Source organism: Nomascus leucogenys, chromosome 17 (assembly GCF_006542625.1).
Source record: "Nomascus leucogenys isolate Asia chromosome 17, Asia_NLE_v1, whole genome shotgun sequence".
In the NCBI taxonomy this organism is placed as follows: Eukaryota; Metazoa; Chordata; class Mammalia; order Primates; family Hylobatidae; genus Nomascus; species Nomascus leucogenys.
This window is the reverse complement of record NC_044397.1, coordinates 81455293-81478490: the sequence shown is the minus strand read 5'-3', so window position 1 is coordinate 81478490 and position 23198 is coordinate 81455293. Positions and strand designations below refer to the sequence as shown.

At 37.6% G+C, this 23198-nt stretch overlaps 1 protein-coding gene and 1 pseudogene across 1 annotated transcript in view; one reads left to right on the top strand and one right to left on the bottom strand.

Moving 5' to 3' along the window:
- Positions 1-23198, top strand: part of STK31 (serine/threonine kinase 31) — a 136079-nt gene that overhangs the window by 1439 nt on the left and 111442 nt on the right. The window contains exons 3-5 of the mRNA XM_030796693.1: positions 3885-3983; positions 20205-20279; positions 22049-22207. Coding sequence (XP_030652553.1) covers positions 3885-3983; positions 20205-20279; positions 22049-22207 — 333 coding nt within the window. The remainder of the gene's footprint in view (positions 1-3884; positions 3984-20204; positions 20280-22048; positions 22208-23198) is intronic.
- LOC105737743 lies at positions 7702-8240 on the bottom strand (annotated as a pseudogene).

Below are 23198 nucleotides of genomic sequence, written 5' to 3'. Positions count from 1 at the left end.
CATTTGTAATAACAGCTTAAAACAAACATTGTAGAGCTGTGCAAAAATATTCTTTACGTCCTTATTCTAAAGCTTTCTTCTCTTTTTAAACTTTTGATTTTTTTTACTTTAAAAACTTTTTGGTTAAAAACGAAGACACAAGATCTTCAATATCACTGTCTTTCACCTCCACTTCTTGTCCTACTAGAAGGTCTTCAGGGTCAGTAATGTGCATGGAGCTGTCTTCTGTAATAATAATGCCCTTTTGGAATACCTTCAGAAGGACTTGAGGCAGCTGTACAATTAACTTTTTTAAATAAGTAGGAGTACACTAAAATAAGAAAAATTATAGTAAAAAAATATATATACACATACACACAAGTGACATAGTTGTTTATTTTCATTACCAAGTATTATATACTGTACATAATTGTATGTGCTGTGCTTTTGTAAGACTGGGGCACAGTAGGTTTACACCAGCATCACCACAAATATGTGAGTAATGCATTGCTCTATGGTGTTACAATGGCTAGGACTACACTAGGCAATAGGAATTTTTCATCTTCATTATGATCTTATGGGACTACTGTAGTGTATGTGGTTCATTCTTGACCAAAATGTCACTATGTGGGGCATGGCTGCATATAAAAAAACATTGTAGAAGGGTGATGTTATGGAAAACTTGGGGCAAATTCATGTGTCTGCTTATGCACATATATTTGGCAAATTTGTTTCTGCTTATGCATGTTCTCTAAAGGTTGCTCACATGTTCTGGTTCCGTGCCCATTGTCTCTGTATTAGTGACAACTGCATCACTCTCAACAGTGTCCCAGGGTGGATGATAAATTATATTTAAGCTTATTATATAGAAACATCATTTATCGGTGTAAAAAGATTTTCTAGACTAGTGCTGTCTAGTAGAAATATGTGAGCCACGTAAGTAATTTTAAAACATTTTTGACAGCCACATTGAAGAAACTGAAAATAGCAGGTGACATTTTAATAAGTACATTTTATTTAACTCAATATATCCAAAATATTGTTTCAAAATATAATTGGCATAAAAATTTGAACAGGATAGTTTATATTTCCTTTTTAATATTGTCTTTGAAATCCAGTGTGTATATTAGACTTACAGCATATCTCCTTAGACTAGCCATATTTCAAGTGGGTATTGGCTGTTGAATTCACTAGTGTAGCTCTAGACTTTGATTTCAGTTTACTTTATTTGTGAATATATTGATTGAATTTGGAGCAAATTCAAGTCAGCAGTTTTTTTTCTGTAAAGGATCAGATGATGAGTATTTTACCATTTTTAGGCCATACAGTTTCTTTTGCAGCTATTCAATTCTGCCAACACAGTGCAAAGCAGCTATAGACATAATGTGAATGACTGGGTGTAGCTGTGATGCAGTAAACTTTATTTACTAAAACAGGTGGCTGTAATTTGCCAACCTCTGAGTTAAACTGTGAAGTTGAGGCTCTTGTAGAAGAACGTTTAAAACAGGCATAGAGAAGTCTAAGTGGAGATTTGGAAATACGTGTAGGCAGATTAGGATGAAAATCTGCTCACATATATTCTCAATTTTTTTGCCCTGTGGGCTTCTGCCTTATAAACCACTTATAAGCAAACACTTCGGATTGGATGAGTGGCAGCTGAAGGAATCTGACATATTTGACTCCACCTGTTTCTTTGAAAGAATGAGCTTCTGGTCAGGCATGGTGGCTCATGCCTGTAATCCCAACACTTTGGGAGACCTATGTGAGAGGATCGCCTGAGCCCAGGAGTTTGAGACCAGCCTTGGCAACATAGTGAGACCTTGTCACTACAAAAAAAAAAAAAAAAAAAAAAAAAAAAATTAGCCGGGCATGGTGGTGCATGCCTGTGTTCCCAGCTATGTGGGGGCTGAGGGTGTGAGGATTGCCTGGGCCCAGGAGATTGAGACTGCAGTGAGCTGAGATTGTGCCAAACAAACAAACAAAGAGCTCCTATTTGTTTTAGTCTGTATAGTGAAAAAATACAGTTATATGGAATATTTCGATTCCAGGGGTTTGTTCCCAAAGGCTGCTTCTATTGTTTCTCAGGTCAGTTTAAATTCAGTTCCTATTCTATGCTGAGACTTTGATATTCATCATGATGTTCTTTGAACTGCTCTTTCAGAGTTTTTTTTCAGTCATCATGGATAATGTTCTTTCTAGCATTATTGAATATTTTGTTAGTATATTTCTTTAGAACATATATATATATATTTAACATTTTATTTTGAAGAAACTTTGACTTACAGGAATGTTGCAAAATTAGTACAGAGGCTAGAATGTGGCTCTGTATACTCTTCACCCAGCTTCCTTTAATGCTAATGTGTTATATAACCACAATATAGTGATCAAAGCCAGGGAATTAACATTAGTACAATGCTATTAACTAAACTACAGCCCTTATTTAAATTTTAGCAGTTTTTTGTCTTTTTGTGTTCCAGGATCCAATACAGAATGCCAAATTGTATTTAGTTGTGTATCTTTGGTTTCCTTTAACCTCTGAATGTTCCTCAATTTTTCCTTGTATTTCAAGGCTCTTGACACTTCTGATGAATATTAGTTATTTTGTAGAGTATCTTTTAATTTGGGTTTGTTTGATGATTTCTTATGAATAGATTAGCAAGAGTTCCACAGAAGTGATATTGTAGTCCTCTCAGCATATCATCTTGGGGTTTCATGATGTGATATACCTTCTTATTGATGATAACCTTGATTCACTTGGGTAAGGTGGCAACTTCAGGTTTTTTCACTGTAAAGTTACTCTGTTTTCTTTTGTAATTAATAACTGTTTTAGGAGACTTATTGTGGCTGTCTAACCCAGTTTCTCTTCAAATTTTCACCCACGAATTTTATTGTTTATTGCTCTAGTGCTTGCCTAATGATGATTTTCTATTCTCGTCATTCCTTCCACATTTATTAATTGGAATTCTTCTGTAAGGAAGAGCTGTCTCTTCTCTGCCATTTATTTATTCAATTATTTATATTAATATAAACTCAAGGATATTTATTCCGTGGGTTATAATCCTATACTATCATTATTTATTTTGTTGTTTAAATTATTCAGCCTTGGCCATTGGGACAAAGTTTACCAAAGAACACAGATTGGTACTTGTCCTTAAACGTCTCCTATTCTTTTTTGGAGCCCGTTTTTTTTTTTTTTTTTCTTTCCAAGACAGGGTGTCCGTCACCAAGGCTAGAGTGCAGTAGTGTGATCATGGCTTACTGCAGTCTCGAACTTCCGGGCTGAAGCAATCCTCCCACCTCACCACCTCATCTTCCTGTGTAGTTGGGACTATAGGTGCACACTACCATGCCCGGCTAATTTTTTGTATTATTTTTGTAGAGACAGGGTTTCACCATGTTGCCAAGCTAGTCTCAAACTCCTGGGCTCAAAAATGATCCTCCCACCTCGGCCCTCCAAAGTGCTGGGATTACAGGTGTAAGCCATCACAACCCGTTTTTTTTGTTTGTTTGTTTGTTTGTTTTTTTTTTTTTTTTTTTTTTTTTTTTTTTTAGCATTTCTTTACTTTCTGGCACCATCAAATGTTCCAGGATCATCTTTTATTTCCCAGTTTGAGCTCTGCAATCAACTCAATCTTTAAGGGATCCTTTCCATATGATTTAATTATATTTGATATCTTGTTTGAATTCTACCTAATTTGAACACATTGGGAAGTAAACTTTTTCTATGGCTTAGTCTCATTTCTTATAAATAACTCATTTAAATTATGAAAAAATACAGACATAAGAACTTGATTTAATTTCTAATGGCCTAAAATCTTTTAAGTTTATCATGGTTAGAACCTTCAAGCGTGTAACACTATAAAATAATATTTTACTGTATCTTATACTATATCTGATCTTTCTAGAGTGTCAGTAGAAATAAAGATATCATGAAGATTGGTTGCTCACTGTCTGAAGTTTGCCCCCAGGCCAGTTCAGTTTTGGGGAATCTTGACCCAAACAAGGTGAGCCATATTCTTGAATATAATTATTTCATTCCTCCTGTCAGCTTTCCTGTGTCTTAGATATTTAGTTTTTGGAGTTTTCGGTATATTTGATAAGAAGAGGCTGATTTTTGGAATTTGTATAAACTACTGTTATGGTAAATTTATTAATTCAAAAATACTTATGGACTGAATATTACTCAGTCTTGAAAGGAAATTTGACATAAGCTACAACATGGATGCATCTTCAGGACATTAGCTAAATAAGCCAGTCACAAAAGGACAAATACTGTTATGGTTCTACTCGTATGAAGTACTTAGAGTAGTCAAAATCATAGAGACAGAAAAAGTGAATGATGGTTATCAGGGACTGGGGGAAGATTGGGGATGGGGAGTTACTGATTAATGGGTGTAGAGTTTCAGTTTTACAAGATGAAAATAGCTATGGAGATGGATGATGAATGGTGGCGAAGGTTGCAAAACAGTATGAATGTACTTAATGCCACTGAGCTGTATACTTAACAATGGTCAAGATAGTCAATTTTATGTTATGTATAGTTTACTACAGTTAAAAATAGGAAAAATAGAATTAAAAGCTACACTATTCTAGCCAAAAAAACAAAAGTGAAGAAAACGTATGTACTGTCTGCCATGTACCTGGCACTGTATTAAGCATTAAGTATGCAGTGGTGAACAAACTAGATTCCTTGCCTTTGACTTTGATTCACAAAAAATTTGTAAGATGCATCTTTATGCAGAGCAATTTGGCTCTTTTCTTTTTTACTGAGGTATAACTTGTATACAGTAAGGTATATATCTCTTAAGATCCTAAGTATTTAACTTGGTGAGTTTTTACCTATGTATGTATCCATGTAACCACCATCCAGATCAACATATGGTTCCATCATTTCAGAAAATTCCTTCAGGTCCCTTTTCAGTCAATTCTTAGTCAGTAGTTTCTCCATCAGAGGTATAACCATCATTCTGACACTGTCATCATAGATTCATTTGTCTGTTCTTAAATCATGCAGTATGTACTTTATTGTATGTATCTGGCTTCTTTTGTTCAACATAATTTCTGAGATTCATTTATATTGTGTGTACTAGTGTATTGGTAGTCTGTTCTTTTTTAAGCTATTTAACATTCATTGTATAAATATAACACAATTTATTGATCTCCTTTGATGGGCATTTGGATTTTTTGCAGTTTTTAACTACACTGAATGAAACTGCTGTGAAATCCTCATATAAGTCTTCTGCTGGATGTATTGACTCATTTCTTTTGCACATATATGTAGAGTAGAATTGCTAAATTGTAGGGTAGGCATGTTTCTGCCAAAGTAGATACTGCCAAACAGCTTTGCAAAAGTGTTGAACCAATTTACATTCTTATCAGCAATTTATGAGAGTTGTAGTTCCTTCATGTCCTCACCAGCCCCCTGCTTTGCTAGTGTACTGAGGTTGTGTTTTAATATTTTTATTAGCCCTTTGGAAGGGCTCTTGTGAAGTACCTATTCACATCTTTTCCCCATTTTTAAATTAGGTTATTTGTCTTGATTGATTTGTAGGCATTCTGTATGTTTTTTCACTTTAATTTTCATTTTTATTTCTACCTCTTAAAGTCAATGATAAAGTCACAACTGTAAAATGAATGCATTTAAAAAATGAAAGATATATTTCAATGACAAAAAGTATGCAATGATCATGAAAATCAACTGTACACTTTGCCAAGGCCAAAGAATGAAAGGCAATATGAAAAAGCCAATCTTCAAATATATCCTCAACAAAAACTCCCTCCTAAATAGTAAAATCATCATTTAAGAATATTTGTCTTTACACATCTAAACAGCAGCTCCAACCAAAAAAAAAAAGCGGGGGGAATGGGCAGATGATAACTCTCCCCAAGTTTTCCAGATATAAACATGTGGTCACCAGGAATTCAAGATTAAACTTCTAAGGCAACATTTAACTCAAAATAAAGTGAACATTTCTGACAGATGACAACAGTAGTATGAAACTGATTTTTCCTTTCCTAGATAGAAATGAGATGGGGCATTTCAGTAATCATCTAAGAATAACTGTAGAAATACTCACAGTTCTACCACTGCACCCACTGGTATAAAGCAGATACCTTCCATGAAAGTATCTTTCACATTACTAAAATATCCTCACTTACTTGGGACAATTTCTTGCATAGATGAGTACAAACACTTGTTTTTAGGTGTGTGGAATTATTGGAGCTGAGATATTTGAAACAATATCTGAATCTTAGCAGAGATATAATAATCCTTTCACTATACATTGATTGGGCTTCCTTAACCAAATCTGAGCAACTACTGTAATAACAATGCTGGTGGTAGTCCATGATACTCTCAAATTTTTTCCCTTTAAGAAATGTATAATCCATGTAACACTAGTAAATATGTTACATTGTACACCTTCTTAACAAAGAATGGCTGTTTTCAGGCCTTACTAGGAAAACAAACGGACAAACAATGGCAGTTACTGCCTGTTTTTATCACTGATAAGCTGCAATAAAGCTCAAATGATGGATGCTTTACATGTGTGATATTGAGTACAAAATGAAAGCCATTATAATTTTACCAAAGAAACACGAAAAATATGGGAAGAAGTGAAATGAACATGGCATGGGTCCCAAAGATTACAATATGTTTCAGAACAGGATTTGGAAAACAATTTCTGTGAATATTTCTTATACTAGAAAGATCCAAAGCAAATCCAGGCAAGCTTAGCCATACCTTGTCAAAGATAAATACTCAGCTAAGTTAGAAGTTCCATTTGCTAAAGTGTATCTGCTGATCAGATCTACCCTGCTACTTAGAGCCAGCCAGGAAGGTGGCCATCACTCGTGCTCATTCACTGTTTCTATGTCTTATCAAGAGTCACATGTAACAATTTTTTTTTCAAACCAAATGCTTTATACAGTGAACTACAGGAAAAACAATTCTAAATACACTTTTAAAATGCTAGAGAGTTAAGATAACCTCATTAAAGAAAAAATACTGAAAATGTAAAGGGTCCATGCAAAATAAGAGCTGTATTAAGTGTATACTTTCTATTTTAATAATTCACGTGGCTGTGCTCTTAAAATGAGAGAAGCAGATATTTTACCCATGTCTTCTGGCAAGAGATTCAAAAGCAGAAGTAGCAGGGCTATAAAATTTCATAAAATTTGTGGGATTTTTTAAAGCTAAATTATTCAATATCTTGTACTGTTGTTGCACCCATGTATTGCCCCGGAATATATGTACAGCATCCCAGCAACAGTGACTGCAACAAAAGTAAGGTAAATAGGTCTACAAAGCATTTAATTTCCTCATTAGAGAAAGTTTTTGCAGAGGAAATGCAAACAACTGCAATTCAGATCACATTATATAAGCTTGACAATTATTTAAACCTTGTATAAAATCTAACCCTTACCACTACAAATCTGTAAGGAATCAGAAAAGGATTTATAGTACACAAGTCTTGATTACTGTTTCATTCCACTTTGAAATCACTCTGAGCTAAAACAGCATTCTTCCAAGATTTAAAGAAAAGTAGATTTTATAAAAGGGAATCTTTTACGTTATTTTTGTTACTGACAGAAACAAGTTTTGCTTTTTTCCACTATAATTCGCTCTGATGAAAGAAATAATTCTCTCTCTTAACTCCTAACAAACGCTACATTTTCAAGACTAAAGGAATTACCGGTGGCATTCTTTCTCCTTGATCTAAACTATTTGTCTCTAAAATATGTCAAGTAAGCTTTTAAAGATTCAGGGAGGGGCAGCATTGTGATTTTTTTTCTCTCAGTAAATTTTGAGGTGCCTCCTCTGGCTTCATTTCTTCACTGTGATCTTTTTCTTCCTCTTCTTTGTTATCTTCTTCCATTTTTTCATCCTCCTCTCTGTCTAGAGGCTGAGGAATAAGCTGATTACCCACAAATATGTACGTGTTAGTTCTCTGTTTAACTCTTTTTTTTTCCTTTTGGGTGGAGCCCTTTGCGGAATCCCCTTGGCCTGCATCTCATCATTTATGAAATTTCCAAGTGTGCGTCGAATGTAAATACGAGCCAAGCCCTGTGGATTCCTGACAGCACAGGGAGGGAGTCCCACAGAATCTGGTTTACCATTATCATTCTTACTTGGTTGCACAAGTGGAGCAAATGACACCACAAGGACATTTTTCCTTTCCCAAGTGTTTTGTCCAGTTCTGTGTTAACTGATCCTCCATAGGCATGACTAATATGCCTCCAACTTTTAGTAATATTTTCATGATCTTTCTGGACTCCAGCTCCACAGTAAATTCGATCATACTGATCACTGTCAGATGCTATCTGGAGGCAATTACTGATGACAGATGCAGGTTCACAGAACTCAAATCTTAGGAGTAGTTTTCTTTATAGGTGCATGTTGGAATATCTTCATCTTGAGATGGACAGATGATTTCGCTTACAGTGGGGGCTTGCCAACTTGCACATATAATTCTTTTGATAAGCTGCTAGAAGATCAGGGTGACCTAGCCTTGCCCTGTAACTTCCCTCTTAGATGGATAGTCTGGGTCTAGGAGCTGATTATCAAAGCTATCACTATTTTTGATGAAGCTCTCCAATTTTTCCTTGGCATATTCTACCACATCTGAATGAGGCCCAATCCCATGGTTTACTCCAAAAGGATCTGTGGTGCAGTGGTTGGTCCGGCCCACTGCAGCAGTGAGCAGACCAGGTGCTGGGAGTTGGTGGGGTCTGTGGCAGCTGGACGCTGCCACCACCACAACAGCACAGCCACTGCCACAGCTGAGGAGAGCAAATTGGTGGGGCCAGGACCTTTCTATATGTTATTTATATATGTTTTTTTGAGATGAAGTCTCTGTTGCCCAGGCTGGAGTGCAGTGGTGTGATCATGGCTCACTGCAGCCTCAACCTATTGGGCTCAAGTGATCTTCCCACCTCAGCCTTCCAAGTAGCTGGGACTAAAGGTGTGTGCCACCATGCCCAGCTAAGTTTTAAATTTTTTGTAGAGATGGGGCATCACTATGTTGACCAGGCTGGTCTTGAACTCCTGGGCTCAATCAGTTCTCCCACCTTAGCCTCCCAAAGTGCTGAGATGCATGGTGTGAATCACTGTGCCCAACCTGTACATATTCTTGACACGAGTCCTTTGTCTTTTATATGTGTTGCTAGTATCTTTTAGTCTGTGGCCTACGTACTCATTTTCTTGGTATTACTTGTAATTTAATTTATTAATTTTTTTTTGGTATGTGCATTCTGCTTCCCATTTAAGACCATTATACTTACCCCAAGATCATAGATATATTTGTGTGTGTGTGTGTGTGTTTCTCTGGAAGTTTTTACCTTTTGCATTTAGGACTGGGGTGACCTCCAGTAAATTTTTTGATTATAATGTGAGGTAGAGATAAACTTCAGTATTTTTCCATTTGGCTATCCAGTTATACCATCACTATTTATTGAAAAGACCATCTTTTCTTTGCTGAATTGTATTGGCATGTTTGTTTTAAATCAAGTGACTATATATGAGTATTAACCATCTTTTTCAATATAATAGGTAACTATAATCTTGAGTGCATCAGATTCTCTGCCAAGAATTTACCCTGGGACATTTCTGTACGTAGACAAAGATGTTTGTACAGAGATACTCATTGGCAGCTAGTAGGCAAAACTGGAGATTAACTAAATGTCCTTTATATAATACAATAGTAGTAGTAATTATAATAGTATTTATTTCCTTTGTGAGGTAGTGCCAGATATTCCAAGCATTTTGTGTGTAGTAACTCATTTAATGCTCACAGCATCCTTATGAGGCAGGTGTTATTTTTTACACCTTTTTTGAAATTCAGGCATAGCCAGGATAACTTTATGAAAGTCACTAGCTAATTAATGGTAGATCAAGTATAGAAACCCACAGAACCTATCTCTTTAACTGTTGCCCTGCTTAGAAAAATGAACAAATTGTGGTAGAGCCTTATTTTTTTCTTTTTCTTTTTTTTTTAATTGGCAAACATTCCTCAATTTTTTTTCTCCTCCCCTTTCCTCTTTTCTTTCTTTTTTTAAATTCTATTTTAAGTTCTAGGGTGCATGTGCACAACGTGCAGGTTTGTTACATATGTATACATGTGCAATGTTGGTGTGCTGCACTCGTTAACTCATCATTTACATTAGGAATATCTCCTAATGCTATCCCTCCCCCCTCCCGCAACCCCACGACAGGCCCTGGTGTGTGATGTTCCCCACCCTGTATCCAAGTGTTCTCATTGTTCATTTCCCACCTATGAGTGAGAACATGCGGTGTTTGGTTTTCTGTCCTTGTGATAGTTAGCTCAGAATGATGGTTTCTGGCTTCATCCATGTCCCTACAAAGGACAGAAACTCATCCTTTTTTATGGCTGCATAGTATTCCATGGTGTATATGTGCCACATTTTCTTAATTCAGTCTATCATTGATGGACATATGGACTGGTTCCAAATCTTTGCTATTGTGAATAGTGCCTCAATAAATATATGTGTGCATGTGTCTTTATAGCAGCATGATTTATAATCCTCTGGGTATATACCCAGGAATGGGATGGCTGGGCCAAATGGTATTTCTAGTTCTAGATCCTTGAGGAATTGCCACACTGTCTTCCACAATGGTTGAACTAGTTTACAGTCCCACCAACAGTGTAAAAGTGTTCCTATATCTCCACGTTGTCTCCAGCATCTGTTGTTTCCTGACTTTTTAATGATCGCCATTCTAACTGGTGTGAGATGGTATCTCATTGTGGTGTTGATTTGCATTTCTCTGATGACCAGTGATGATGAGCATTTTTTCATGTGTCTTTTGGCTGCATAAATGTCTTCTTTTGAGAAGTGTCTGTTCATATCCTTTGCTGACTTTGATGGGGTTGTTTGATTTTTTCTTGTAAATTTGTTTAAGTTCTTTGTAGATTCTGGTTACTAGCCCTTTGTCAGATGGGTAGATTGTAAAAATTTTCTCCCATTCTGTAGGTTGCCTGTTCACTCTGATGGTAGTTTCTTTTGCTGTGCAGAAGCTCTTTAGTTTGATTAGATCCCATTTGTCAATTTTGGCTTTTGTTGCCATTGCTTTTGGTGTTTTAGTCATGAAGTCTTTGCCCATGTCTGTGTCCTGAATGGTATTGCCTAGGTTTTCTTCTAGAGTTTTTATGGTTTTAGGTTTAACATTTAAGTCTTTAATCCATTTTGAATTAATTTTTGTATAAGGTGTAAGGAAGGGATCCAGTTTCAACTTTCTCCATATGGCTAGCCAGTTTTCCCAGCACCATTTATTAAATAGGGAATCCTTTCCCCATTTCTTGTTTTTGTCAGGTTTGTCAAAGATCAGATGGTTGTAGATGTGTGGTATCATTTCCGAGGGCTCTATTCTGTTCCATTGTTCTATATCTCTGTTTTGGTACCAGTACCATGCTGTTTTGGTTACTGTAGCCTTGTAGTATAGTTTGAAGTCAGGTAGCGTGATGCCTCCAGCTTTGTTCTTTTTGCTTAGGATTGTCTTGGCAGTGCAGGCTCTTTTTTGGTTCCACATGAACTTTAAAGTAGTTTTTTCCAATTCTGTGAAGAAAGTCATTGGTAGCTTGATGGGGATGGCATTGAATCTATCAATTACTTTGGGCAGTATGGCCATTTTCATGATATTGATTCTTCCTCTCCATGAGCATGGAACGTTCTTTCATTTGTTTATGTCCTCTTTTATTTCGTTGAGCAGTGGTTTGTAGTTCTCCTTGAAGAGGTCCTTCACATCCCTTGTAAGTTGGATTCCTAGGTATTTTATTCTTTTTGTAGCCGTTGTGAATGGGAGTTCACTCATGATTTGGCTGTCTGTTTGTCTGTTATTGGTGTATAGGAATGCTTGTGATTTTTGCACATTGATTTTGTATCCTGAGACTTTGCTGAAGTTGCTTATCAGCTTAAGGAGATTTTGGGCTGAGACTATGGGGTTTTCTAAATACACAATCATGTCATCTGCAAACAGGGACAATTTGACTTCCTCTTTTCCTAATTGAATACCCTTTATTTCTTTCTCTTGCCCGATTCCCCTGGCCAGAACTTTGAACACTGTGTTGAATAGGAGTGGTGAGAGAGGGCATCCCTGTCTTTTGCCAGTTTTCAAAGGGAATGCTTCCAGTTTTTGCCCATTCAGTATGATATCGGCTGTGGGTTTGTCATAAATAGCTCTTATTATTTTGAGATAACGTTCCATTAGTACCTAGTTTATTGGGAGTTTTTAGCATGAAGGGCTGTTGAATTTTGTCAAAGGCCTTTTCTGCATCTATTAAGATAATCATGTGGTTTTTGTCTTTGGTTCTGTTTATATGCTGGATTACGTTTATTGATATGGGTATGTTGAACCAGCCTTGCATCCTGGGGATGAAGCCAATGTGATCGTGGTGGATAAGCTTTTTGATGTGCTGCTGGATTCGGTTTGCCAGTATTTTATTGAGGATTTTTTAATCGATGTTCTTCAGGGATATTGGTCTAAAATTCTCTTTTTTTGTTGTGTCTCTGCCAGGCTTTGGTATCAGGATGATGTTGGCCTCATAAAATGAATTAGGGAGGATTCTCTCTTTTTCTATTGATTGGAATAGTTTGAGAAGGAATGGTACCAGCTCCTCTTTGTATTTCTAGTAGAATTCGGCTGTGAATCCGTCTGGTCCTGGACTTTTTTTTAGTTGGTAGACTATTAATTATTGCCTCAATTTCAGAACCTGTTATTGGTCTATTCAGAGATTCAACTTCTTCCTGGTTTAGTCTTGGGAGGGTGTATGTGTCCAGGAATTTATCCCTTTTTTCTAGGTTTTCTAGTTTATTTGCGTAGAGGTGTTTATAGTATTCTCTGATGGTAGTTTGTATTTCTGTGGGATCAGTGGTGATATCCCCTTTATCATTTTTTATTGCGTCTATTTGATTCTTCTCTCTTTTCTTCTTTATTAGTCTTTCTAGTGGTCTACCAATTTTGTTGATCTTTTCAAAAAACCAGCTCCTGGATTCATTGATTTTTTTAAAGATTTTTTGTGTCTCTGTTTCCTTCAGTTCTGCTGTGATCTTAGTTATTTCTTGCTTTCTGCTAGCTTTTGAATGTGTTTGAGAGACAGTTTGTTATAATTTCTGTTCTTTTACATTGGCTGAGGAGTGCTTTACTTCCAACTATGTGGTCAATTTTGGAATAAATGCGATGTGGTGCTGAGAAGAATGTATATTCTGTTGATTTGAGGTGGAGAGTTCTGTGGATGTCTATTAGGTCTGCTTGGGGCAGAGCTGAGTTCAATTCCTGTATATCCTTGTTAACTTTCTGTCTCATTGATCTATCTAATGTTGACAGTGGGGTGTTAAAGTCTCCCATTATTATTGTGTGGGAGTTTAAGTCCCTTTGTAGGTCACTCAGGACTTGTTTTATGAATCTGGGTGCTCCTGTATTGGGTGCATATATATTTAGGATAGTTAGCTCTTGTTGAATTGATCCCTTTACCATTATGTAATGGCGTTTTTTGTCTCTTTTGATCTTTGTTGGTTTAAATTCTGTTTTATCAGAGACTAGGATTGCAACCCCTGCCTTTTTTTTTGTTTTCCATTTGCTTGGTAGATCTTGCTCCATCCCTTTATTTTGAGCCTATGTGTGTCTCTGCACGTGAGATGGGTCTCCTGAATACAGCACGCTGATGGGTCTTGACTGTTTTTATTATTATTATTTTTTGAGATGGAGTCTCACTCTGTTGCCCAGGCTAGAGTGCAGTGGTGTGATCTCGGCTCACTGCAAGTTCAGCCTCCCACTTTCACGCCATTCTCCTGCCTCAGCCTCCCTAGTAGCTGGGACTACAGGTGCCTGCCACCATGCCCAGCTAATTTTTTGTATTTTTAGTAGAGATGGGGTTTCACCGTGTTAGCCAGGATGATCTCGATCTCCTGACCTCGTGATCCGCCCGCCTCGGCCTCCCAAAGTGCTGGGATTACAGGCGTGAGCCACTGTGCCCAGCCGGGTCTTGACTCTTTATCCAATTTGCCAGTCTGTGTCTTTTAATTGTATTGGAGCATTTAGCCCATTTACATTTAAGGTGAATATTGTTATGTGTGAATTTGATCCTGTCATTATGATGTTAGCTGGTTATTTTGCTTGTTAGTTGATGCAGTTTCTTCCTAGTATTGGTGGTCTGTACAATTTGTCATGTTTTTGCAGTGGCTGGTACCGATTGTTCCTTTCCATGTTTAGTGCGTGCTTCAGGAGCTCTTGTAAGGCAGGCCTGGTGGTGACAGAATCTCTCAGCATTTGTTTGTATGTAAAGGATTTTATTTCTCCTTCACTTATGAAGCTTAGTTTGGCTGGATATGAAATTCTGGGTTGAAAATTCTTTTCTTTAAGAATGTTGACTATTGGCCCCCACTCTCTTCTGGCTTGTAGAGTTCCTGCCGAGAGATCTGCTGTTAGTCTGATGAGCTTGCCTTTGTGAGTAACCCGACCTTCCTCTGTGGCTGCAGTTAACATCTTTTCCTTCATTTCAACTTTGGTGAATCTGACAATTATGTGTCTTGGAATTGCTCTTCTCGAGGAGTATCTTTGTGGCATTCTCTGTATTACCTGAATTTGAATGTTGGCCTGCTTTGCTAGGTTGGAGAATTTCTCCTCGATAATATCCTGAAGAAAGTTTTCCAACTTGGTTCTATTCACCCTGTCACTTTCAGGTACACGAGTCAGACATAGATTTGGTCTTTTCACTCAGTCCCATATTTCTGGAGGCTTTGTTTGTTTCTTTTTACTCTTTTCTCTCCAAACTTCTCTTCTTGCTTCATTTCATTCATTTGATCTTCAATCATTGATACCCTTTCTTCCACTTGATCAAATCAGCTACTGAAGCTTGTGCATGCGTCACATAGTTCTCGTGCCATGATTCTCAGCTCCATCAGGTCATTAAGGACTTCTTTACACTGTTTATTCTAGTTAGCCATTCGTCTAATCTTTTTTCAAGGGTTTTAGTTTCTTTGCAATGGGTTCGAACATCCTCCTTTAGCTTGGAGAAGTTTGTTGTTACCAGTCGTCTGAAGCCTTCTCTCAACTCGTCAAAGTCATTCTCCATCCAGCTTTGTTCCGTTGCTGGCGAGGAGCTGCGTTCCTTTGGAGGAGAAGAGGCGCTCTGATTTTTAGAATTTTCAGCTTTTCTGCTTTGGTTTCTCCCCATCTTTGTGGTTTTATCTATTTTTTGTCTTTGATGATGGTGACATACAGATGGGGTTTTGGTGTGGATGTCCTTTCTTTTTGTTAGTTTTCCTTCTAACAGTCAGGACCCTCAGGTCCTCAGCTGCAGGTCTGTTGAAGTTTGCTGGAGGTCCACTCCAGACTCTGTTTGCCTGGGTATCACCAGTGGAATCTGCAGAACAGCAAATATTGCAGAACGGCAGATGTTGCTGCCTGATGGTTCCTCTGGAAGCTTCGTCTCAGAGGGGCACCCAGCTGTATGAGGTGTCAGTCTGCCCCTACTTGGAGGTGCCTCCCAGTTAGGCTACTCAGGGGTTAGGGACCCACTTGAGGAAACAGTCTGTCTGTTCTCAGATCTCAAAGTCTATGCTGGGAGAAGCACTACTCTCTTCAAAGCTGTCAGACAGGGACGTTTAAGTCTGCAGAAGTTTCTGCTGCCTTTTGTTCAGCTATGCCCTGCCTCCAGAGGTGGAGTCTACAGAGGCAGGCAGGTCTCCTTGAGCTGTGGTGGGCCCCACCCTGTTCGAGCTTCCCGGTGGCTTTGTTTAACTACTCATACCTCAGTAATGGTGGATGCCCCTCCCCTAGCCTCGCTGCCACCTTGCAGTTCGATCTGAGACTGCTATGCTAGCAGTGAGCGAGGCTCCATGGGCGTGGGACCCTCCGAGCCAGGCGTGGGATATAATCTCCTCATGTGCCATTGGCTAAGGCTATTGGAAAAGTGCAGTATTAGGGTGAGAGTGTCCCGAATTTCCAGGTACCATCTGTCACGGCTTCCCTTTGCTAGGAAAGGGAATTCCCTGACCCCTTGCACTTCCTGGGTGAGGCGATACCCCGCCCTGCTCCATGGGCTGTACCCACTGTCTGACAAGCCCCAGTGAGATGAACCTGGTACCTCACTTGGAAATGCAGAAATCGCCCGTCTTCTGTGTTGCTCATGCTGGGAGCTTCAGACTGGAGCTGTTCCTATTCGGCCATCTTGGAACCTCTCTCTCTTTTCTTTATAAATCTTGATTTTACTTTTATTCGCTGAAACAATCTAATGCCAATTCTCCCTTCTATATTAGTGGAGAATGAGCATGCAGATAAGTGTCTCTATATGATTCCTTGACAGATTTCTTTCAGAGGCTATGTCTAGAAAAATTAGCCCATCTGAGACCCATCATTGGAGCCAACCCATTCCTCAATTAAAAAAAATTTTTTATGGGGGGATTACAGGTGTGAGCCACTGCGCCTGACCTATGACTGTGTTTAATATTGTTATAAATTAAGACATACTCCTTTTCTTCTGTTGAATATAAAATTAATTACATTATCAAAAATTTAAACAAGTGTCAGCAATAGGCATCTGATTATAAGTGATTAATCAGCTACTTCTGATTGTTCATAAATGGATTATACTTTGTCAGTTTTCCTTAGTGATCTAAATGGTTCTCTCCCTCTGCCACCATGTAGGAGGGTCATAGGCTATGAATAGTGGAGTTGTGGGAGGAGAAGATTGGGCCCAGGCACAATGAGAGTGAATATATAGTTTTCACTATGTCATGAGAACAGGTAAGTCTATCTGGGATAGATTTGTATGTTTTGGTGGTTGTATTACACTGACAGAGCCACGAACTTCAGGTTCTTTACTTTGTTGAGTACTGTCATACCTAGGCGAGTTAGAGAAAACGCCACACTCTGAGACGAATTAAGAGTCCTTTATTTAAGCCTGCGGCCAAAGAGACGGCTAACGCTCAAAATTCTCTCGGCCCCGAGGAAGGGGCTTGATTGAGTTTTATACCTTGGTTTAGGAAGGGGAGGGGAACTCAAATGCAATAATTCTACAGAAGTAAAAACATGTAAGAATCAAAAGAAGCAAATGGTTACAGAGAGTTAAACAATTTAAAAGACAAAAGGTTACAAAAAGCAACGGTACCAGGTGCAGGGCTCTAAATCCTTCATTATAATTAGATATAAATACTATGCGGGACCTGAACTGAAGGCTTTATGTTGTTATCTCTTTGAGAAAAATCCTGGGAACTTCATACATTGTTTGTGCCAGTACCTTATCAGTTAATTGGGCTCCTTTGAAATGCTGAGGATCTGCTTACACCGGGTCAACTCCTTGCGGGAGGGGGTTGGGTAAGGAGCCCTTAGTGTCTTGTAAATTAAGGGGTCAGTTGGAGTTTGTCTGGCTTTCCCAGCTAGAGAGAATCTTATTTACATGAGAAGCAAGGCTAGGTGATTAAAGAGACAAACAGGGCAAAATTTAAAGTAGCGAGTTAGAGTAAAAACAAGGTTAGGCATTACAGTACCAGCTCTATTCTTGGACACAAGTGTTCCCAGCCCTGCCTCACCTGGTTTGCAATCAACCATTGCATATCTGTCGCTTACCTTATACCAAATTATTAATCATATTGTGATGTTATTACAAAGCCTTAATTAAAGATGATGCAGTCTTTTGCAGGGGTTGAAATTGGTTAGGACTGTTGATTGTCAGCTATTTTTGCTACTACCCCTGTTTTCTTACCAGGGTTGGGAAAGAGTACCATACTATTACTGCTCTCTCTTGCCCTTTAGTTGTTGAATGTTAACTGAAGAAACCGGAGTTAATTATGAATTGAATACACTTATCCTTTGTAGCGTTTGAATTGTTATTTATTTATTTCTTTGTCTGAATTTATGTGTACTTTATTGTTTTGGTGAATAGGTTTGGTGTTTAGATTTCATAAAATAAATCTGTGGATTTGTCCTAGTTCAGAGTGATACATTGAAATTAATTTTATAATCCATAACTTAAAGCAGTATTCTTCAGCCATTTTTCTCATTATTCCCTCCTAAGGAGCATTTTTAGACCTGTTTTCTCCCTAATGGCCTAATGGGCCTTCTCCCCTTCAGATATTTTAATACTATAGATATACAGTATATAATAACTATGTTATTAGTAGGATTGAACTTTGGAGGGCTACAGACCATTGTAATATTTAAGATTTCCAACTCTCCATAAGGACCACTTTTCTTCCCCTTAGGGATATTGCCCCAGTTGAGAATGTATGATTTAAAGCGGTTAAGGCCAGGCATGGGGGCTCATGCCCGTAATCCGAGCACTTTGGGAGGCCAAGGCAGGAGGCTTGGTTGAGGCCAGGAGTTCAAAACCAGTCTTGGGCAACATAGTGAGACTCTGTTTCTACAAAAAAAAAAAAAGCTAGGTATGGTGTGTGTGCCTGTAGCCCCAGATATTTGGGAGGCTGAGGTGGGAGGATTGCGTGAGCCCAGAAGTTTGAGGCTACACTGAGCTATGATCATGCTGCTGCACTCCAGCCTGGACAACAGAGTAAAACCTTATCTCAAAAAAAGTAGTTATCAGCCTGCAGTGATTTTTGTATCCTTCCCAATCCAATCATCTTACTTCGTTTTTGTTACTGTAAAGAAATACCTGAGACTGGGTAATTTATAAAGAAAAGAGGTTTATTTGGCTCATGGTTCTGTAGGCTGTACAAAAAGCATAGCTCCAACATAGTATAGTTGAGAGTTAGACTTAAGTGGCATGTGCTTCACATGTTTATGTTTTAAAAAAATTATACCAATTATGTCTTCAGACATTAAGATAGTATGATTTTAAGTGTTTGATGCTTGTGTCTTCTAAAAAAAAGTTTTTTTTGCTTTTTATACAACTTTAACAAGGGACTCAGGGTGCTTCCACAAATATTAGAAGGTGAAGAGGAGCCAGTGTCTATAGATTACATAGTGAGAGAGGAAGCAAAGGGAGGAAGAGGTGCCAGGCTCTTTTCAACAACCAGTTCTCTTAGGAACTATGAGTGAAAACTCATTCACTTCCACGAGAATGGCACCAAGCCATTTTTAGGGATCTACCTCTACTATCTAATCACCTCCTGCCAGGCCCCCCCTCCAACATTGAGAATCAGATTTTAACATGAGATTCGGTGGATGATATCCAAATGATATCCATCTAAATCATAGACACCTTCAGGAGACATTTGACAGTATTTGGAAACATTTTTGCTTGTCACAACTGGAAGTGGTGCTACTGGCATCTAGTGTGTAGAGGCCAGAAGGGATGTTGGTAAACATCTTACAATGCACAGGACAGAGGACAGCCCCACTCTTCCACTCAACACAGACTCATCCAGTCCCAAATGCCAGTGGTGCTAAGGCTACTTTGAAGTTCGAGCAAATGAAAGCCAGCCTGGGCAACATGGTGAGACCTTGCCTCTACCAAAAAAAAAAAAAAATACAAAAATTAGCCCAGGCGTGGTGGTGCATGCCCATGTTCCCAGCTACCCTGGGGACTGAGGTGGGAGGATCACCTGAGCTTGGGGAGGTGGAGTCAGCAGAGAGCCATGACTGCTCCACTGCACTCCAGGCCTGGCGACAGAATGAGACCCTGTCTCAAAAAAAAAAAAAAAAAAAAGAAAAGAAAATGATTGAAAGTACGTAAATTTTCTCTTTATCTTTTATTAAACATCATTCAATTGAAATATAAAATAAAGTTCAGTATTAAAGATATTATCTAATTTAGTTTTATCTACTTAATAGGACTAATGTCCTTATACGTAAAGTAAAAAGCATGAAATCTTTCTTGGTTGGTAGGAAACATGGATTCCACTATAGTCGAGAGTTAGACTTACGTGGCATGTACTTGTCATGTTTATGTTTAAAAAAATTGTACCAATTATCGCCTCAGATATTATAATAGTGTGATTTTAAGTGTTTGATGCTTGTGCCTTAAAATTTTTTTTTGCTTTTTATACCCCTCCCTCCTCATTTTGGAGATGCAGAATAGCATAATGAACTCTGAAGTCAGAAGTTTGAATCTTGGTTCTGCAGTTTACTAGTTTATGTCTTTGGATACATAGTGTCATAAACAAAGTACCTGCCTCATAGGATTGTGAGAATTAAATGAGTTATATATAAAGTACTTATTGACATACAGGAAGAGCTTGAATGCTAACCTTTATTCTGATCTATTCAGCATGCTTTAAATGCCAAGTAATTTTGCTTTCTTTTCTCTTTGTAGATTTATGGTGGATTATTTTCTGAAGATCAGTGTTGGTACAGATGCAAAGTACTGAAAATCATCAGCGTTGAAAAGGCAGGAAATTAAGTGTTCAGTTTTTTTTTGCTTTAAGAAATATTTATTGTGGTTCCAAAATTTGATGCTTATTTAGCCCTTCATTGGTTATTCATAGTACTGATACCTGGTTCAGTGATTAAAACACAGAAGAAATTAATTGCTAAGAAACATGTTGTTTTATAATCACCTCAGATTATTCAAGAATAGTTTATATAATATGTAGGTTATTTTTGGTGACTAGTTCTTTTTACCTCAGTTCTTCTTTTTTTTTTTTTGTTTGAGATGGAGTCTTTCTCTGTCACCCAGGCTGGAGTGCAGTGGTACGATCTTGGCTCACTGCAACCTCTGCCTCCTAGGTTCAAGCTATTCTCCTGCCTCAGCCTCCCAAGTAGCTGGGATTACAGGCGCCCACCAACACATTGGCTAATTTTTGTATTTTTAGTAGAGACGGGGTTTCACCATGTTGGTCAGGCTGGTCGAACTTCTGACCTCAGGTGATCCGTCCGCCTCAGCCTCCGAAAGTGCTGGGATTACAGGAGTGAGCCACTGTGCCCAGCCTACCTCAGATCTTAATAATTATATTTAGTTCTTGATAATGAGTAACTTTTAAATGTTCATTTTATTAAGCTTTATAAGTAGAAGAACATTTTGATTGATCTTTCTGAAGTTAGGTATATCTTTTATTTGGTTGATATGAATATTGTTAATAATAATGATTGGCTTGCCACTTTCTTATGCCTGGGTTAAATGTGGTGAGTTTTCTTTGTGTTAAGCTCTTTTTTTTTTTTTTTTTTTTTTTACATTGTGAATTTGTGGAGGATTTTTAAGAGGATTTAGGGAGATAGAATTCTGAATAGCTGTTTGGTGACAGTTGCATATTGCAGGCTGTGTGAAAGCACCTCTGTAAGATTTCCTTTGGTGTTTTTTCTACACCTGCTTTCTGTACTTAAATTATAATATGTATGTTTTTACTGAACCTGGGAAAGTGGTTAAGGATAAAAGAGAAAAAATTAAAAATATATATGTTTCATAAATATTTTCTTTGGTTTAATAAGATGCTAAGATGTAACAATTTGATTAATATTCTGAATAGCTTGGTTTAAAAAAATCTCATTTTTTGCTGTCATAGATAATGGCTTATTTTCGTGGAATGGAACTTTCTAATTGACCTTTCTCCCATAATTTGACAACTGGAGATGATATTTTGCATTTGCTTTTCAGTTGGCTTTAATTTTTTTAATTAAAGGGCAACATGATGTTTGACCTTGTAATAACTATTTTTCTTTTTTACTTTTTAAACAGATGTAGAGCTGGAGGTAAGGGTGGTGAATCTGATAGTTTACATGGTCTACCTGGAGTGAGTTAATTGTATCAAAGGAAGTTTGATAACTTTGCCTTTCTTTTCAGATTTTATTCTTTCCAATTTGAAATTGAATTGAATGTTGATTGATTTTAACATTAGGAGAAACAGGAGAGGGCTGTAAGCTTCATAGGCTGATGTTTATTTAAAATATCGATTGTCTAAAAAGAAAAAGCACCCTAATGAGAAATGGTACTATTGGAATTTAACTAGTAGCAAGTAAAGAAATCACTGTAATTTCATGGACTGTGGATTTTTTTTATTTTGAAGATACTATTAGAGATCTATTTCTGAATGTATTTTGTCATTTTGAGATAAGAATGCTGTTTTGATATACAGGTCATTAACAGAGAGCAGCAAATTGGTGGTTTCTTTGGAAATATTTAATCTGGAGTCAGTATTAGTATTTGTCTCTTATTTTTTCCAGTGTCTGGTGAGGTACATTGACTATGGAAATACTGAAATTCTAAATCGATCTGATATAGTTGAAATTCCTTCGGAGCTGCAGTTTTCCAGTGTTGCCAAAAAGTATAAACTTTGGGGACTACAGATTCCTTCTAATCAAGAAGTTACCCAGTTTGATCAGGCAAGTCACGGATTTTAAATATTTTTGCTAATGAAAGTAAAACTATGTGCTTAAACCAAAATGTAGGTATAGTTAAATCTTACTTTAATATAAAAGTCTGTATAAATTAGTGAAAAATAGGAATTATAATTAGAAAGCAATTATATATTTATGCTCATCTTTGCTAGGTAAACATTGAACAGATAAGAATGACATACACACATATAATTAAGTAGTTTTTTCTGATGTAAATGTTTAAAAGGATAGTCTCTTTTTGTTTTTTTTTTTTTTCGAGACAGAGTCTGACTCTGTTGCCCAGGCTGGAGTGCAGTAGCGTGATCTCGGCTCACCGCAACCTCTGACTCCCAGGTTCAAGCAATTCTTCTGCCTCAGCCTCCCGAATAGCTGGATTACAGGCCTGTGCCACCATGTCCAGCTAATTTTTGTATTTTTGGTAGAGTCGGGGTTTTACCATGTTGGCCAGGCTGGTCTTGAACTCCTGACCCCAGGTGATATGCCCACCTTGGCCTCCCAAAGTGCTGGGATTACAAGCATGAGCCACTGCACCCGGCCAAGGATAGTCTCTTATATGATGGAGAAAATAATGAATACAGTTATTTCTATAATTGTTTTGGGAAAGTATTTATTAAATAAAAGTGATCTTTACCTAGTCCTGGCCATAAATACCACAAATTTGAAATTAATGGGGTTATAATTAATCAGATTATATCATTTTGGCAGAGGCTCATACTGTTTGATGTAATAATTGGCAGTGGATGTTTCGTTCATGTGGATTCTAGTTTATATTCCTTTCCATTGAATTTTGGGTTGGTAACCTAATTCTGGAAGACATTCGATAATTTCAGGGGTAGTCTTACAGGAATCCTACCTCTTTTAAAATCTGTTGTACAAAGATGATTCTTTTGGTAAATGGTAATGCTGGTGAGAGATACTACATTGCAAAGTAATCAGGTTTATAATTCTTATTTATAATAGCAACTCAAGTAGCTCA